Source organism: Ranitomeya variabilis, chromosome 7 (genome assembly GCF_051348905.1).
Source record: "Ranitomeya variabilis isolate aRanVar5 chromosome 7, aRanVar5.hap1, whole genome shotgun sequence".
Lineage (NCBI taxonomy): Eukaryota > Metazoa > Chordata > Amphibia > Anura > Dendrobatidae > Ranitomeya > Ranitomeya variabilis.
The window spans coordinates 153840451-153860625 of record NC_135238.1 but is presented as its reverse complement, the minus strand read 5'-3'; the positions used below and the strand labels follow the sequence as shown (position 1 = coordinate 153860625).

Sequence of the window (20175 nt, the reverse complement as noted above, 5' to 3'; positions counted from 1 at the left end):
AGAGCCTGGGAGTGGAGTTGTGACTGATCTCACCACAGGATTGAGCGCAACAGAGCGGACACCGGAGTCCGTTGTTGTGTGGGAACTACAGGCCCCACAGCCAAATCTGGAGGACAGGAGATTGCAGGTGTCCTGGCCACAACTGACACCCAAAGGCACAGCCGCATGCCAGAGCCCGGAGTCACCACAGGGAGTGACACCTGGAAAAAGCTCAAGCCACCTGCCATGTGGGTAGCGTTTCACTAAGTGGACAGACTGAGAAAGAGACATGAGGAGAACTACAAGCATCAGGAACCCAAACAGCAGCGCAGTAGAGAGGCTTCCAACCCCACCTGGCTAGGGGAATTCTGAACTGCTTACAGGCTGCCCAAATCTCTAATACCACCTGTTACCTGTGCTCCAGACTGCACCAACGATTAAAGGTAAAGAAACTACAGTCCCTATGTCCTCCAATTATTCTTGCACCCCAACGTCCACAACCCCTCATAGACTGTTCTGGTAGCCCTGGGGCCCTGCTCCACTTGTGGAGAGTCAAACCAACTCAGCTGCAACACCACTGGCCCCAGCGGTCCCTTTAAGCAGCGTCGGCCATCTCTAGCCGAACATCACAGGTGGCGTCATGAATAATCCCCTACAAACATTTCCTTCATCCCTTTTATTGCGCGCCCAGGGCCACAGACCGGGTCATTGCTGCCGTGATCACCGCTTTAAGAACCGTCCGACCCGGTTCAGAGTACCCCACGGCCCTAGCGGGTGTTGCATTTTTACGTTTACCGATCAGGTTTATTCACTTTATATTTTTATATAGCTGACTTAGCGCGTCAATAACCAATATGTTTATTTCATATTTTTATTTCTCTATTTTCAATGGGAGAAAAGGGTGGATTTGAACTGTTATGGGTTTTTTCATTTTTCTTTAGAATCTATATATATATATATATATATATATATATATATATATATATATATATATATATATATATATATATATATATATATATTAATTATGTTTTACTTTATTTTTTAGTCCCATCAGGGTACTGGGACCTGCAAATACTGTAATACCATGGGCAGCAGGGTGGCTCAGTGGTTAGCACTGTTGCTTTGCAGCGCTGGGGTCCTAGGACCGAATCTCAAGGACATCATCTGCAAGGAGTTTGTATATTCTCCCCGTGTTTGCGTGGGTTTCCTCTGCGTTCTCCGGGTTTCCACCCACACTCCAAAGACATACTGATAGGGAATTTAGATTGTGAGCCCCATTGGGGACAGTGATGATAATGTCTGTAAAGTGCTGCAGAATATTATAGCGCTATATATGTGAGTAAAATAAATAAATACCACAGTACTGCAGTATGTAGTGTAAGGCTATGTGCACACGTAGGGAGGGTCCTCTGCGGGTTCTCCCGCAGCGGATTTGATAAATCTGCAGGGCAAAACCGCTGCGGTTATCCCTGCAGATTTATCGCTCTTTGTCTTGCGGTTTCCGCTGCGAGTTTATTCCTACTATTGATGCTGCATATGCAGCATCAATAGTAATGTTAAAAATAATAAAAAAATGGTTATACTCACCCTCTGACGGCCCGATCTCCTCGGCGCTGCACGTGGCAGTACGAGTTCCAAAGATGCTGTACGAGAAGGACCTTCGTGACGTCACGGTCATGTGACCGCGACGTCATCGCAGGCCCTGCTCGCACAGCAACCCTGCGACCGGACGGCCGCGTGCAGCGCTGAGAGGTGAGTATATCATTATTTTTTATTTTAATTCTATTTTTTTTTACACAAATATGGTTCCCAGGGCCTGGAGGAGAGTCTCCTCTCCTCCACCCCGGGTACCATCTGCACATGATCCGCTTACTTCCCGCAACGTGGGCATAGCCTCATGCGGGAAGTAAGCGCATCAATGCATTCCTATGTGTGCAGAATCGCCGTGATTCTGCACAAAAGAAGTGACATGCTGCGGAATGTAAACCGCTGCGTTTCTGCACGGTTTTTCCTGCAGCATGTGCACAGCGGATTGCGGTTTCCATAGGTTTACATGTAACTGTAAACGCAATGGAAACTGCTGCGGACCCGCAGCTGCAGAAACGCTGCGGTTCCGCAGTAAAAACCGCAATGTGTGCACATGGCCTTAATCTGTCTTCTTTGAACCTCACCTTATGGACACATTCAGTATTTGGTCAGTATTTTACCTCAGTATTTGTAAGCCAAAACCAGGAGTGGAACAATCGGAGGAAAAGTATGATAGAAACACGTCACCACTTCTGTATTTATCACCTGCTCCTGGTTTTGGCTTACAAATTCTGAGGTAAAATACTGACCAAATACTGAGCTCTGCCTAAAGCGCCTCCCTTTTCCTCTCTTCCCGATACACTGATTCTTGTCAGTAGCAACTGTCCACTTCTATCTCAATAATGTCATAATCTTCACGGAATGCAGATTTGATCTGTGAATTGAGAATTTTGAGAATGAATGTTCAGTCATGGAGGAGAAAGCAGCAGATTTCTCTGATAAGATATATTACAAAGTTGGTTATTTGTATTGATTTACGGAAAAAAAATAAGACAGTTAATCTTTAATAGCGAGTAAATACTCATCTTTCTTGTAGAAATCCGTTTAGCTGTTTTAGATCCTCTGCCATTTCCCCATCCGCTACCTGCTTCCTGTCTATGACTGACCGGTCCATGAAACATGAATGACCTAGAGACAGGAGTCAGGCAGCGGGTGAGGAATATGCAGAGAGGCAGGAGAACCATGAGTACAATGTCCAACCCCACTGCATTTCTGACTCATTAGCATACCATTACATCTATGGATTTTTCTAGAACAACAAAACAGCATTAAGTACCTTTATATATACAGCTCTGGCAAAAAAAATTAAGAGACCACTGCAAAATGTTCAATTTGTCTGATTTTCCTCTTTATAGGTATATTTTTAAGTAAAATGTAAAATTTTCATTTATTCTATAAACTTCTGACAACGTGTCTCCAAATTTCCGAGCAATAAATTTTTGTATTTTTTTCTGAAAAGGAGAAATGGTCAAAATTACAAAAAAAAAACAGTGCTTTCAGACCTCAAATAATGCAAAGAAAACAAATTCATAATCATTTAGAAACAACAATACCAATGTTTTAACTCAAGAATAGTGATGAGTGAGTATACTCGTTGCTCGGGTTTTACCGACCACGCTCGGGTGGTCTCCGAGTATTTGTAGCTGCTCGGAGACTTAGTTTTTGTGACCTGAGCTGCATGATTTACGGCTGCTAGCCAGCCTGAGTACATGTGGGGGTTGCCTGGTTTCTAGGGAATCCCCACATGTATTCAAGCTGTCTATCAGCTGTAAATCATGGAGCTGAGGTGACAAAAACTAAGTCTCCGAGCAGCTACAAATACTCAGAGACCACTTGAGCAACGAGTATACTTGCTCATCACTACTAAGGAAGAGTTCAGAAATCAATATTTTGTGGAATAACCATGATCTTTAATCACAGCTTTCATGCGTCTTGGCATGCTTTCCACCAGTCTTTCAAACTGCTCCTGGGGCAAAAATGTAAGCCGTTCTTCATTGTTTGATGGCTTGTGACTATCCATCATCCTCTTGATTACATTCCAGAGGTTTTCAACGGGGTTCAGGTCTGGAGATTGGGCTGCCCATGACAGGGTTTTGATGTGGTGGTCTCTTAATTTTTGCCAGAGCTGTATATGTCATTAGTTTAAGATGTAAAAACCCTGCTAACAGGTTCTCTTAAAGGATCCATAAATATATCTATTTAAATTATTTGTGTTACTTCAATTGATTTTCATGTATCTATTTTTCATGTGTTTTTAGAATGGCTCACATTAAGCGGGAAGCAATCATTTGGAAGTGTCTGGGAAAGGTAAGCCAAGGTATTGAATTACCATATGCATGAAAAACAAAAGGTATTAAATATGTAAAGGCAAATAGCAGGATTACTTTTACTTCAAGCAACTGTGTAACTCCAATGCTCGTACATTAGGAAATGCTCTGCAATAGTCTTCTCTAATATATTTAGACTTAGGGCTCGCTCCCACTTGCAATTAAATCGGACGAATGCAATCCGATTAAAGATTGCATTCGTACCAATTTAATCCTATTATTCTGCTGGCAATGGCGGCTTTTTTCCTGCTCCTATCGGATCGAGATTGGACATGCTGAATTCGGATAGCACTCACCCATATAAGTCTATGCAGCAGCTATCAGCTGTACAGTATAGCTGTCACCTAGTGGCATCAGTTACTATCGGTGTTGGCACCGACCATGGTCATTTAACCCCCTAGATGCTGCTGTCAATAGTGACTGTAGTATTTAGGTGGTTAATAGAGTGTGAAGGCCCCTTCTTTACCATCTTCAGCAAACACAGACATCATGAATGTGTGGTCCTGATGATTGCCATGGCAATGCATGGTAAAATAACAGCCTTATCTGCCGGCTATAGCAGCCTGTTTAGAAGTTAGCAACATTTAGGTGGTAAAATAACATTTTTCTTTCCTGTCATGCCACTTGGCACTAATTCCTGAAAAGCAGCTAAAGGGTTAATAAATTGCTTGACAGCAGTTTTAACTATGTTGAGGGGTACTGTTTTTAAAGTGGTATCATTTTATTGGGTTTTACAATATAAAGGTTCCCCAAAGTCACTTCTAAACAGAATGGGTCCCTAAAAAATAAATTTTAACATTTTCTTGAAAAATTAAAAAATACTGCTACAATTTTTAAGCTTCTAGAATTCTAACAATATAAAAGATCATTTTACAGATGGTGCTGATGTAAAGCAGACATGAGATAAATGTTAGTTATTTACTATTTTTTTGTGGTCTGACCATCTGGATTAGGACACATTCAGTATTTGGGCAGTATTTTTCCTCAGTATTTGTAAGCCAAAACCAGGAGTGGGTGATAAATACAGAAGTGATGCATATTGTTTCTATTATACTTTTCCTCTGATTGTTCCACTCCTGATTTTGGCTTACAAATACTGATGTAAAATACTGAGCAAATACTTGTAGACGTGGCCTTATAGGGATAATCATTTAAAGTTTGGAAATTGCTCATTTGTAGACATTTTTGTCAAATTTGTGATATTTTTATAAATAAATGCAAAACATTTCGACCTAAATTATCATAAAACCTAATGTGCGAGTGATCTCGAGAGTTTCATGGCCGTGAGCTCAAAATTTCAATGTATTGTTTACCTAACCACTTGCATCACTTTTTCCTTGAGACATGGTACTCCATAATTCTGTAGAAAACATTGCTCATCACCATATTGTTTCTATATTGTTGGGAGATGTTGCTTTTTTTGTATGTGTAGATGCTATTCTTTATTCATGGCAGCTATGCAAAATTGTGAGCGAGCCCACTCCCTTGGATAAAAAGCAATCCCTCATATGAATTCACGGGATGCTTTACTGTAGTCAGGGCACATAACTCATGGTAGTGCTCACATTTCCTTCTACAGAAAATCCTTCTTGCAGATGTCCCACACAGTCTGAAATTGGCTTCGTCAGAGAAGATAACTTTACTCCAGTCCTTTGCTGTCCAATCCCTATACTGTTGTAAAGTTATTTTCTGGAGAGGGCTAGCCCAAAATTTTGCTTACGAACACAGCCATGAATAAAGAATGGTATCTAAAATCCTCCAAGAGCAACTTCTCCCAGTGATCCAGGAGCAATTTGGAGCCAAAAATGCAGCATCTTACATTTCCAGCAAAGTTGATGGGATTTATAGAAATGTTTCAAATTCGCAGCATGTCAATGTCTCTTGTGGGTACACTGAGTTTTCTCTTCAGAATTCCCTCATAGACTTGCATTAGGTGCAGAAATTCCACAGGTAAAAAACGCACATACAGTTTAGCGTTTATGCTGTGGAAACGCATGAAAAACTCATGTAAATCCCATGTAAATGTAGGAGAACGGAGCACAGGAGATAAAATGCTGCAATGCCGTGCATCTTCCAGGCCTGAACAAAACCCTGTGGGACTGATCCATAGGAGAAAAGTTGCAGGAGAGACGTAATTAGCCAGTGCTCCAAGTCAAGTGACGGCGATGAAGCCAGCCTTGGATACAAAAAGCCAGCATGCCAAAACAGGAGAGGACGCTAGAACAGCCCAGATAGAGCTCATACACTTTGTTAGGAAAATGTGTGGCTAGTGCGGCAGAGCAGCGGCTCTTGCCAGGGTCCAGAGAGCGTGGAAATTCTTAGAGACTGTTCCCGCCAAGTACAATGTTTGCCCCCATCCCAACTAGAATTAGGTTGGACTGTAGACCCCGAGTTTATCCTGATATTCCCTATTGTACATTAACCAATATATTCCTGTTTATATAACTGTTTTGCCATTGATTCTGTGAATACTGTGTCTATATAATCTGCCTCTAATGACAATCTTTTATTCATATTATTCTGTTAAGCAAATAAAAGTGCCTTATATACTCAAGTATAAACCAAGATTTTCAGCCCATTTTTTTAGGCTGAAAGTGCCCCTCTCGGCTTATACTCGAGTCATTGTCCCAGGGGGAGTCGACGGGGGAAGGGGAGCGGCGGCTGACACATACTCACCTGCTCCTGGCACGGTCCCTGGCAGCTTCCCTGATGGTCTTCTCCGGGCACTGACAGCTTCTTCCAGCGTTGAGCGGTCACATGGTACCACTCATTACAGTATTGAATATGGACGCGACCCAACTCCCATAGGGGTGGAGCCGTATGTTCATTACTGTAATGAGCGGTACCATGTGACCACTCAATGCTGAAAGAAGCTGTCAGCACCCAGAGAAGACCATCAGGGAAGCTGCCAGGGACCGCGCCAGGAGCAGGTGAGTATAATGGGGAGGGTGAGCAGCATTGCGCGATATTCACTTGTCCCCATTCCACCGCTGGGTGCCGCTCCTTCTTCCGCATCCTCTGCTGTGACGCTCAGATCAGAGGGCGCGATGACGTGGTTAGTGCGCCCTCTGCCTGATCATCAGAGCAGAGGATGCGGAAGGCACAACGGTGGCCGTTGGTGGAACGAGCACAGGTGAATATTGCAAGTGCCGGGTGCCTCAGCGACGAGAGGTGAGTATGTCAGTTTTTTGGGTTTTTTTTAATCTCAGCAACAGCATATTGGGCAAATATCTCTATGGGGCATCTTATGGGGCCATAATCAGCATTTCTGCAGCATTATATGGGGCAAATATCTCTATGGGGCATCTTATGGGGCCATAATCAGCATTTCTGCATCATTATATGGGGCAAATATCTCTATGGAGCATCTTATGGAGCTATTATCAGTAGTGTTGAGCATTCCGATACTGCAAGTATCGGGTATCGGCCGATACTTGCTGTATCGGAATTCCGATACCGAGATCCGATATTTTTGTGATATCGGGTATCGGTATCGAAACAACATTAATGTAAAAATGTGTAAAAGAGAGAATTAAAATAAAAAATATTGCTATACTCACCTCTCCGACGCAGCCTGCACCTTACCGAGGGAAGCGGCAGCGTTCTTTGTTTAAAATTCGCGCTTTTCTTTCCTTTACGTGAGTCCCGGCTTGTGATTGGTTGCGTGCCGCCCATGTGACCGGGACGCAACCAATCACAGCAAGCCGTGACGTAATTTCAGGTCCTTCAGGATTTTAAAATTACGTTCCGGCGTTGTGATTGGTTGCGTCGCAGTCACATGGGAGACGCAACCAATCACAGCAAGCCGTGACGTAATTTCAGGTCCTTAAGGATTTTAAAATTACGTCCCGGCTTTGTGATTGGTTGCGTCGCAGTCACATGGGAGACGCAACCAATCACAAGCCGTGACGTCACGGGAGGCTGGACACGCGCGCATTTTAAAATGGGCGCGTGTCCAGCCTCCCGTGACGTCCCGGCTTGTGATTGGTTGCGCTGCGATCAACCAATCACAAGCCGGGAGGCTGGACACGCGCCCATTTTAAAATTTTAAAATGCGCGCGTGTCCAGCCTCCCGGCTTGTGATTGGTTGCGCCGCGGTCAACCAATCACAAGCCGGGAGGCTGGACACGCGCGCATTTTAAAATTTTAAAATGCGCGCGTGTCCAGCCTCCCGGCTTGTGATTGGTTGACCGCGGCGCAACCAATCCCAAGCCGGGACGTCACGGGAGGCTGGACACGCGCCCATTTTAAAAAGCGCGCGTGTCCAGCCTCCCGTGACGTCCCGGCTTGTGATTGGTTAATGGCGGCCATGTTGCCGGGACGCGGACCAATCACAGCAAGCCGTGACGTAATTTCGTCACGGCTTGCTGTGATTGGTCCGCGTCCCGGCAACATGGCCGCCCTGACCAATCACAAGCCGGGACTTCACGTAACCAAGTAAAAGCGCGAATTTTAAACAAACAACGCTGCCGGTTCCCTCGCTGAGGTCCAGGCTGCGTCGGAGGGTGAGTATAGCGATATTTTTTATTTTAATTCTTTCTTTTACACATTTATATGGATCCCAGGGCCTGAAGGAGAGTTTCCTCTCCTTCAGACCCTGGGAACCATCAGGAATACCGTCCGATACTTGAGTCCCATTGACTTGTATTGGTATCGGGTATCGGTATCGGATTGGATCCGATACTTTGCCGGTATTGGCCGATACTTTCCGATACCGATACTTTCAAGTATCGGACGGTATCGCTCAACACTAATTATCAGCATTTGTGCAGCATTATATGAGTCATATATCTCTATGGAGCATCTTATGGGGCCCTTATTAACCTTTATGCCGCACTGTATGGGGCAAATGTGTCTATGGAGCATCTTATGGGGCCATTATTAACCTTTGTGCAGCATTATATGGGGCATATTTTAATATGGAGCATCTTATGGGGCCCATCATGTATGGAGCATTATATGGGGCTCCTGATTCAATATGGATATTCAAAAACACTTAACCTACTGATATCTCAATTAATTTTACTTTTATTGGTACCTATTTTTATTTTTGAAATTTACCGGTAGCTGCTGCATTTTCCACCCTAGCCTTATACTCGAGTCATTAAGTTTTCCCATTTTTTTGTGGCAAAGTTAGGGGTCTCGGCTTATACGCGGGTCGGCTTATACTGGAGTATATACAGTAGATTGTTGTTCCGCCTGTGTCTCCGCTGTTGCATATAGTTCAACTGCTTACGTAAGTATGTCAATAAAGTTTTGTCACAGCCAATAACCAAGAAGTATAGAAAGCAAAGTAGCTTTATTTAAAGCATGTCTCACCAATAAGAGACAAAAAACACAGTCAAAAAGCAATAGAAATGCATGTTAAAAAAAGTACATAAAAATGCAATGAGAAACCACAAATAACCTAATTTAAATAATAGGTGCAGAAATGGTGCATAAGTTCTGCAGCATCAAGAACTCACCAGAAGCTCATTGTGAAAATGTAGCCTAACAAAGCAAAAGATATATATCTAAGTGGCTCGGTGAAAAAAACATTCACATTAAGGTACATGGGCAGAAAACTCCCAGTTCTCTCCATTGAGAACCTGTGGTCAATCCTAAACAAGTGCACATAAAAGCCGTTCTATGCTGCTTGTCCACACTGGACATTACCTTTCTGAATCCTGCTCATACAGGTACTATACATATGACCAAGATTTTTAAATACATCACATAAGGATTACATACATTATTCAGGACTGCTCTAATTCGGGTATACCTTGACGTTTGGTAGAGCGGCTTAATATACATTTTTGCAAAAAAAACGTATTAACCAAATACCCTGTGTTTTTCCATCCTTTTATTGGCACTTGCTGTTTACTGTTTTTTTTTTGCAACAGAGTATTTTTTGTTTTTACTGTTCCTTTTTTTTGTGTGGTTTCAGTCTTCTGGTGGTGTGAGCAATGTCCCTACAGGCTTGTTCACTGTGTGCATGGCTCATGGGTTTCTGTTTTAACGCATCTAATGAAAGTCTATGGGTAATTTATGGAGCGGAGACTGAGCGTCTCCGCTACATAAATTGACATGCTGTCCGTCTCTGCGGGTTAGCCACTGGCATCGGTACATGCATAGTGGGTATGAGATTTCTTGAAATCCCATCAACTATGCTGAACAGCTGGACGCTGCAGGTTTGATGCTGCAGATGTATGTAGCGTCTAACCTGCAGCGTTTACTGACCGTGTGAACATACCCCAATAAATCTGCAAACAAGAAATCACTTTTTTTTCCTTCCCAGAAGCTATGCAGTGAAAAAATGAATCAAAAACACATGCGGAAAAACGCAGGTGACCTGCCAGTGACCTCAGATGCAGATTTGGTGCAGATTTCACCTGCGTCAAATCCTGAACAAACACTGAGCCATTCCTGATCATGTGCACATACCCTTACAGGTGGTGCTTTTAGTTTATATTGGGGAAACCTGCTGACAGTTTGCCTTTGATCACAGACTGTTAGCAGCAGATTAACCTCTGTACTGACCAGCCGTTCAACTGTGAATATATACAGTATTTATTCAGGAACAAAGATAACACAGCTTACAACTGATATTTCTTATAGCTTAGGATCTTCGCATCTTCTTAGTCAGCTTGCAAAGCGAAAGTAAAATGTGCTACAGCCACACACACAGTGAGCAGGAACTTCCTGTTTTTTGTTTTTTTTTTAGCAATGTATTATTGGCAATATAACACTACTGCTGGAGTCAGAAACTCATGCACTATTAAACAGTAGTTCATGCAATATATGCAATAATAAGCAATATTCCAACACAGAAAACACACGGACTGCACGCGGATGGCGATGTGCGCTGCTAGTGATTTTTCACAGACCCATAAACTCGTATTTGTAATTTTTTTTCTCTCAGATCAAAAACAGACTCTATGATTTTTTTTTGTGGACCTCTTGGTCTGGAAAAAACAGATATGTGAATAGGCACAATGGGTATATGTTTTACCTCTGAAAAACACAGAATACGTAGGTGACTGACGGACATCTTTATTGAATTTGTCATCCATAGAATTTAATGTGCTTTGTGTTAATTTACGGTGGTTTTAAACTAAAAAAACTCTGAGGCAAAGCAGCAAGTACGTTTTTTACTTCACTTTTACAAAATTATGTGCATGGCACAAATGGCTTAGGCCAGCTACACGTGGTAAAAAAAGTCACATAGCAGACTAGACACTATGCTGGAGTAGAATGCCCCAGAAATGATGTGGACATTGATAAATGTGGATGAACGGCTGTTTTTTCTTTTACTGGAGCTTCCATTTAAAACACTGAAAAAAAATGGCTCATGGTTTTGCAGTACTGGGATTTACTGGAATAAACTGGAGCTCTCAGTTAACATTCAGCTAACAGATGTGACTGTTCTCCACATTTTTTACCACATGTATCATCTTTCCACTATAAGGCCGGGATCACACATACGAGAGATACGGCCGAGTCTCGCAGGTGAAAACCCAGCTCTGGCACCGGCACTCCAGAGCGGAGCGTGCAGCCACACAGCAATACATGGACCTGCATGCTCCGCTCTGGAATGCCGGCGCCAGAGCTGGGTTTTCACCTGCGAGACTCGGCCGTATCTCGCTGTAGTGTGACTCCGGCCTAAGAGTTAGACAATGTAGAAGACATTGATTAAAACAAAGTTACTGCGTTGAAAATCACCATTGTGATGTTGTGTCCACATTTTCAAGAAGATGATACTCGGCCATTCATACACACACCTGTCTCCCTTAGCTTCTTTCTCACCCCATCACCTGACACAACACAGGCGATGGCACCTGCAGGCCTCCCTCAGCCAGTGAGCCGTAAAAATATGTGCCCCATCCCTCACGCTACACACTACAATATGTGAGCCTGAGCATGAAACACTTGAACAGATGGCAGCAAGTGAGGGGTCTCCCTGTTAAAAGGAAGCCCCAACTGGGACTGTCAAAGGCAACTAGACTACAAACTTGTGTCTAACAAGAGCAGAAAACAACAGCACTGAAAGATCTCACATGACACGCCATTTGCTGTGTGTGAGAATTTTCTGAATTCATTATCAATTTAGTGTGAGGAAGCCTTCAGAAGACATGCAAGAAAACAATATTACCATGTCTGCATCATCAAGGCAAAATGTATTCACCTCCTATTAAATGTAAGCATTCCACAATTAGTCAGTGATTTATATATTTGTTTTTAACTGAAAGATGTATAATAAATGTGTAATATGTGCTAATTGTATTGTGAACTATGGAAATTAGAAATAATTCACCAAGAACAGCCTTTTTGGTGTAACGTGGTGTGGGGCGGTAGCTGTGGGCAAGGGTACCCGTCCTTTACGCCCTGGCACGCGTAATTTTGACTATATTGTCATCCATACAGCTTAACCTTCATTGAGTTACATTATGGTGGTGTTAAACTCAAAAAAGCATGCAAGAATTTTTTACTGGATTGAATTTGGCATCCATACAATTTAATGTGCTTTGTGTTAATTTACGGTGGTTTTAAACTAAAAAAAACTCTTTGCTTGCTGCAGGTGAGCAATTTTTTTTTTTTTAATAAAAAAAACACCCTTGATTTTCAGAGACCTAGGAATTAGAAAGTTCATAAGGGACGAGGAAGTGGAAGTCCTCATGATGGCATACGCAGACAGCGAGGACATGGGGCAGGCGCAAATGCCTCATTACCTATGTTAGGTGCTTGCAAATCCCCTGTCCATAATACTGGCACAGATGCCTCCTGCCCTGCTCCTGTTCTTGCACATTCTTAGGCACTATCATCAGGCACTTCCAAGTTGTTGTCCCAGCACAGTGTTCAGCTGTCCCTACCACTGGCTTTGAAAGGAAAAAAGTTCCCAGCCACCCACAGGCCCAAATGCTAATTGGGCCCATTTTCAGGCTGCTTACTGTGGAAATGTTGCCATTTAAGCTTGTGGGCACAGAGGATTTCCGCCAACTCATGGCTGCAGCCGACCCTCAGTACTCGATCACTTGGTCCTCAGCCGACACTGTTTTTCCCAGTGTGCTGTCCCCACCTTGTACCAGCCCGTGTCCAGGAACAAAACCTTCACATAAGGTCCTCACAGATTTTATCTCTCTCTCTCTGTCCCCCGGATAGGATAGGACAAAACCCGTATGACTGGTGACTTGAGCCTGTTTATAGGGTCTCTTAGATGACCCAGCTCTGTGGGGTGTCACCGTGCCTCCTGGGTGTGGGCGCGGACAGGTAACGTGCAATTAGCTGTCCTGCCGGTCTATGATGTAAGGCGTGGAGGTCCTTACAACCTCGGTGTTCCGGCTACTGGTGTTCTGCACCTCAGAAGGAGGCAGCCTGCTCGGGGCTGGTCCCCTTCTGGTATCCTCTCCTGTGCTTCCTCTCCTGCATTGCTCACTGCAATCAATTCTGCTTTCTAAATGTCTCTTTCCGGGAGCTGCAGCTCTGTGGCATGCACAGCTCCGTAAACCCTCTGTCCTCCTCAGACGGATGTCTGGAACTGACTAACTTTCCCTATAGACTACCAGTTATATATATATGGAGAGTCACCTAGTAAATAGGATCAAAAGCTCCCCCTGGTGGCCTGGAGTGTGAATATGTTGCATGTTTGTGGAACCTGGTTACAGTTATCCTTTCTTGCCTCCAAATGTAGCATCACTGTCCCCGTGAGGAAAGCGACATTACTGTGATGACCAGGACCCTGGGCTGCCACACTTCCCCCCCCCCCCCCCCCCCCGAGATGGTGGTTTTATGACCTTAGGTTCACATTTATGGACATGGAGAGCGTACCACCCTTTGTCTCCCCAATGTCGAGTGTAAGTAACACAGTCTCCAGCATAGAGGTCCCTGTCCGGGTGTCCCTCCATTAAGTGTGCCTCCACATCCCGCCAGGTCACGAAGACTTCTGGGTACAGATCTGGTTCTTTTATGAAGCCCCATCCAGCTTTTATACGGAAGGTTACCACTGTGCCCTGTCTCTGCGGACCTCTGTTCTCATAGGTCTCTTTCCTGGCCCGGGCTTTGGCTCATAGGTCCTTCTCCCTGGCAGCCTGGCATTGGAGATCCCGCTTTCTTTCCTCCTCTTTCTGCTGGAGCGCCTGCTGCCACTGATATTCCTCCCGACTTACAACCTCAACCTGCTCTCCCTCTGCTTGGGCCTCTCCGGGGAACCCGATCAGGTCAGTGGTAGTATGCCTCTACTGAAAGGTGACCCATTCCCCATCGATGTCAACAGTCTTTTTAGTAGGCTGCAGCGGGACACCAGAGGTGCTTAAGGTCTCCCAGTGCCGTTCCCACTCTAAGCGGCTACACACCCGGTCGGGTGGTGGTGGCGGGGGAGAGTCTATGACCACTAGTATGGTGGTCTCCTCAGTGACCGGGGCAGGGTTGGTTGTCTTACCTGATGCCGGTGTGGCACCGGTGTTGGTCTCCTCTGCAGGATTGGGCTCCGGGGGCTGGCGACGCTGCCGTTCTTGTACGCTAGCAGCTGCGCGATACCACGAGCTCCGGAGCTGACGACACAATTCTTCGACCTCCACGCCGAGAACCTCCGGGTTCATGAATGCTGGTGGGGCTTCCTCCACATCCAATTGGCTAGAGGTGCCGCGGGTTTTCTACCCCCTCTCTGGGTGACCTCCGCTCGCCATCTTCCCAACCAGGTCTGTCTCAGCGTCTTCCTGTTCTTTGCGGTCACTACTCCTTCCCCCTCCACCCCAGACTAGGAGGCGGATTTCTTTGTTTGATGGGCATATCTTTCAGACATAGTAGTATCTGTGAGGGGCGGCTTTTATTTTCGCGCCGTTTTTCCATGCTATGCCCACGACAACACGCCCCACTCCTCCTGCACACCACATGGTGCTGTAATGGCGGCAATTTTGGCAGCAAATCACAGTAAACAGTCTCTTAGCACAACACAGTCTCTAAAGTGCACAAGACCAGATCTTTCAAGTCAGTCCATCCTGTTCGTGACGCCAAGATGAGTCGCCCGCCAGGGCCATGGGGTACTCGATACTGGGTCCTGCGGCTCACAGGGGGATGTCACGGTGGCTGCGACCCGGTCCATGGTCCTGAGCGCCCATGTAAAAGGGAAAGGTCTTTAGAGGGAATAAAGTTTGTTCGTGACACCACCTGTGGTATTCAGTCAGGGTGACTAACGCTGCTTTAAGGGGTCTGCTGGGGTGATGTTATGGCAGCTAGATGGTATACCTTCCCACAGGTGAAGTGTATCCCCAGGGCTTCCCAGTGTGTGGATGGTAGAATGGTGAGAGGTGCAGTAAGGAACGAGGACACAGGTTTGCAGTCTCTTTACCTAGTTTACTGAAGACTTCAGCAGCCACAGTCCAGGGCACTGGATCACAGGGCAGGTAGAGTCCGGCTGGTTTGGAGGCAAGTCCAGAGTCTCCTTATCCAGGTGGAAAATAGAAGCCTTCCTTTGCGCTGTAGTGGTGTAGTCCCTTACTTGTTATGATCCGGTGACCTTGGAGCCACATGAAACTTTCTCTGGAGTAGGTGGAAACTATACTGACCGCAGATCCTGAACTAACACCGCAACTAGAAGTAGCCGTGGGGTGTGCCTAACAAACCCTAGACACCTCGACACAGCCGGAGGACTAAATACCCCTATAGATGGAAATAGGAATACTACCTTGCCTCAGAGCAGAACCCCAAAGGATAGGCAGCCCCCACGAATATTGACTGTGAGTAGGAGAAGAAAAGACACACGCAGGCAGAAAACAAGATTTAGCAAAAGAGGCCACTCTAGCTAAATAGGAAAGGATAGGACAGAATACTAGGCGGTCAGTATTAAAACCCTTCAAAAAATATCCACAGCAGATAATACAAAAAATTCCACAAACTAACTAAAGACGTGGAATGAATATCTGCAACCCCAGAGAATCCAACAAGACTGAGAAAATACTGACACAATCTAAGCTGGACAAGAAAACACAAAAGAATAGCACTGAATCATGAAGCACACAGCATGTGTGCCACAGAAAAAAAAACCCAGACACTTATCTTTGCTGATTTGGCAGAAAGGCAGGAGGAACCAGGCAGAGGTCCAACACCTCCCAACAATAATTGACAACTGGCAAGGACTAATGAATCCTGCACACCTAAATACCCCAGTCAGAACTGCAATCAGCAGAAACACCTGACCAGGACTGAAACCCAGGGACAACTGCATTACCACCTACCACCACCGGAGGGAACCCAAAAGCAGAATTCACAACAATTACTGCTAGAAGCTTCACATAAGGTCCTCACTGATGTTATCTATCTCTCTCTCTCTCTGTCCCCCGAATAGGATATGACAAAACCCGTATACTGGTGATTGAGCCTGTTTATAGGGTCTCTTAGATGACCCCGCTCTGCGGGGTGTCACCGTGCCTCCTAGGTGTGGGTGCGGAGAGGTAACGTGCAATTAGCTGTCCTTGCCAGTCTCTGATGTAAGGCGTGGAGGTCCTTACAACCTCGGTGTTCCGGCTACCGGTGTTCTGCGCCTCAGAAGGAGGCAGCCTGCTCGGGGCTGGTCCCCTTCTGGTATCCTCTCCTGTGCTTCCTCTCCTGCATGCTCACTGCAATCAATTCTGCTTTCTAAATGTCTCTTTCCGGGAGCTGCAGCTCTGTGGCTTGCACAGCTCCGTAAACCCTCTGTCCTCCTCAGACTGATGTCTGGACCTGAATAACTTTCCCTACAGACTACCACACTAGCACCACACTAACACACACCAGGTACAGCAGAGGCAGAAGTACACTGTCAAAGGCCTAGGACAATTTCATGACACCCTCCCAATGTCCAGGCCCTAATGACAAGGTAGTTTTGACAAGGAGGGAAAGTTTTTAAAGATGGTCAAGCAATACCTGGCTGACCAACCTTCAACTACTGGGTCTCAAAACTGGACATCTAGCATGAGCTGTCCCTCTATGTATTGGAGGTGCTGTGCTGCCATGCCGCTGGCGTCTTGTCTAAGCGTGTTTTTAGTGCCGTAGGAGGGGTCATAACAGACAGGCTTTTTCGCTTACCAACAGAAAATGTTTACAAGCTCACTCTGATAAAAATTAACAAAGCCTGGATTAGCCTGGACTTTTCCACACCACAAGATAATAGCCGCACATAAAATGTTTTTAATCTTCAATGTTTGAATGAGGCCCTCCAGTTGTTGCCTTCAACGGTCTATGGATGACTCCTTATAATTTTTTTCTGGTTTCTGCAGAGCTTTTATGAATGTAGAAGTACCACAACTACACTTTCTTAATATTTGAATGAGATGCTCCAGTTGGTGCCTTCAAGGGTGTATGGATGACCTGCTCATAATTTTTGTCTGGCTGTGCAGAGCCTTTATGAATCTAGGAGTACCATTACATGACAAATTGAACAGAATGTGTATGAAGCCATTCTTTGTGTTTATTACAGGGTGTTTCTGAGTCCCTCTTCCATATAATTTTTGTCAGTTCTTGCTTCCTTCATAAATTACACTGACATGTCCTATCCTATTTTTATTTAATACATTTTTATTTACATATTTTACTAAATAAAAAAATAAATTTTGGTTTACTTAAATTATTATTTTTTTAAAACCCTTCTTAAATTTTTGCCTTATATACAAGTCATTATAAAGGAAAGATTGTTTTTCACATTTTTTTTTCCTGGAAACTCCAATTTCTCATCAATTTTGATTGTTTTATTGTTAGCCTCTAAAGTGGGGTTAAAGAATGATTATTTTCAGCAGCAATCCACTTGCCGTTCTCCTTCCATTCAGCACCTTTTCCATCCATTTGAACATTTTCACTGCCCCCCAGACCTCCTTGTATGGTCTTCTGGAAAAATGCTCAGCTTTACCATAGACTCCCATTATTCTCGTTACTCGAAATGAGCATCCGAGCATTAGGAATTGCTTGGTTCCAGCAACAAGCACCCAAGCATTTTAGTGCTCGCTCATGACTGTGTTACTGCCACAATTCCCGACCTGAGTGCAGGCTTCCTGGCCTGAATTAATATTGTCATTTATACATATAAGGGCTCATGCACACGGCTATTTAAATTGGACACGTAATATCCTTGGTTTTGACAGATAGCACTCGTCCCCATGTTATTCTATAAGGCTGTGCACTAGTCCATAATGAGCCATGTAAATAAGCCCTAAGGCCGGGGTCACACTTGCGAGTTCAATGCAAGAAACTTGCACGAGTTTCTCGCATCAAGTCCCGGCACTGCCTCTGGCACTCAGTACCGGAGTTTGCGGCTGCATGTATTTCTATGCAGCCGTTTCTTGAACTCGTAAGTGTGACCCCGGCCTAACACAGAGATCTGTTAAAAATATCAGCAGAGAAGTTTAGTCTGGCAGAGTATTGAGTATTTTAAAGCTCCAGATGAACAAATTTAAAGAGTAATGTGTACATTTGAGTGCCGTTTTAACTGCAAGTAGATTGGTGAGGGTTCAGGTCCCGGGACCTCTACTGATCAATCAAAAAGAGGTGTGCTGCTCATGCAACCGAAGCAGTGGTATAGCAAGAGTTTGATGGGCCCCCTGCAAGGTTTAGATCAGGGGCCCCCTACCCCTTCCTGGTGTATATACATATATGTGTCCTCCATTCTAGTATATATGTCCCCCACCCTGATACATATGTCCCTTATTCTGGGCCCCATCCTGGTGATATGTCCCTTATCCTGGGCCCTATCTTAGCACTATGTCCCTTATCCTGGGCCCCATCCTGGCAATATGTCCATTATCATGGTATATGTCCATTATCCTGGGACCCAACCTGCTATATGTCCCTTATCATGGGTGCCATCATGGTAATATGTCCATTATCCTGGTATATGTCCCTCGATCTGCCACCGTTCTTTAATGTATAGAAAAAAAAGCAAACAATATAGTCACCTTTGCTCTGCTCCCCTCGCCGCTTGGCATCCTTTTCTGAAGACGGCAGCTGATTTCACCATGCAAGCGACGGAACGCACAACGTCATTGCTATGCGCCCCCGGTCAAGTGCACGCAAACGTCATCTGCTGTTCTTGGGCGGCGGCGTGTATTATCGCCCACTGACCCGAGGGGTCTGTGCACCGCAATACACTTCACTGGATGTGCGTTCGAGGTCAGGGGGGTGATAATGTTATATCGGTACAGCCAGAGTGACACTGTATAGCCTTTGTAGCAAAATAACATCTTACAAGTCGGGGTGTGTGTGATAACAACATTGTATCTGTACAGCCGGGGTCACACTGCACACAGGCTCCGTAGCGAAATAACATATTACAGGTTGGGGAAGAGGGGAGATGATAACTGTTATTTTGTCCATGTAGGCAATTTTCTGTGTGGGCAACTTTCCTTGTGGGCTTTTTTCTGTGATCATTTTTTCCGGTCACCTAGAATAGCATAGCTCACAACTTTCCAGCCTTTACAAATTAATTTTACTCCTACTGAAGCCCTAGATTCTCCTTTCATTGCCCCCATAAAGTATGATGACTACAAAGTGCCACATAAACACTGCATGATACCCCCACAGTGAATTCTTCCACTCTACCCTCTACACACATAGTATGATGACCCTACTGTGCCCCACCTCAACTTCCCCGGCAAAGTATGGTGACCCTAACACAATATGATGCCCTCAACTCTGACTCTCGCACAGACCTCCATACAGTATAATGGGCCCACACACAGAAAAATGGCTCCATACCTCACCACATCCAAAGAGTATAATGGCCCCCACACAGCCCTTCACACAGTATGGTGGACCCCACACAAACCTTCACACTGTATCATTGCTTACATACATTATAATGACCCCCACAAATAATAAAGGCTCCCACATAGCCCTCCAAATATTATAATGGTTCCCACATGACCCTCCAAATATTATAATGGCCCCATTTAGCCCTTCAAATATTATATTATCTCCCACATAGCCCTCCATTTAGTATAATGGACCCCATAGTCCTCCATATAGTATACCACTACCCATAATCCTCCATATAGTATAATGCCCACTCCATAGTCCTCCATGTAGTACAATGCACCTCCATAGCCCTCCATATAGTATAATGCACTCCCCATAGTTGTTCATACCGTATAATGTACTCCTCATAGTCCTACATATAGTATAATGAACCTCATAGTCCTTCATACAGTATAATGCACTCTCCATAGTTTTCCATATAGCATAATGCACCCGGTGCTGGCACTGGCACCAGGCCCTCCCCCTGCTCACCCCATAGCAGCCGCGTGGCCTGCCGCCACTGGCGGTAAGCCACTTTGATGTA

At 44.8% G+C, this 20175-nt stretch overlaps 1 protein-coding gene across 2 annotated transcripts in view; it reads left to right on the top strand.

The window, feature by feature from the left end:
* Positions 1-20175, top strand: part of CDK15 (cyclin dependent kinase 15) — a 550498-nt gene that overhangs the window by 447998 nt on the left and 82325 nt on the right. For both annotated transcript variants that reach the window (XM_077272097.1, XM_077272099.1), the window contains one exon: positions 3828-3876. In XM_077272097.1, coding sequence (XP_077128212.1) covers positions 3828-3876 — 49 coding nt within the window. The remainder of the gene's footprint in view (positions 1-3827; positions 3877-20175) is intronic.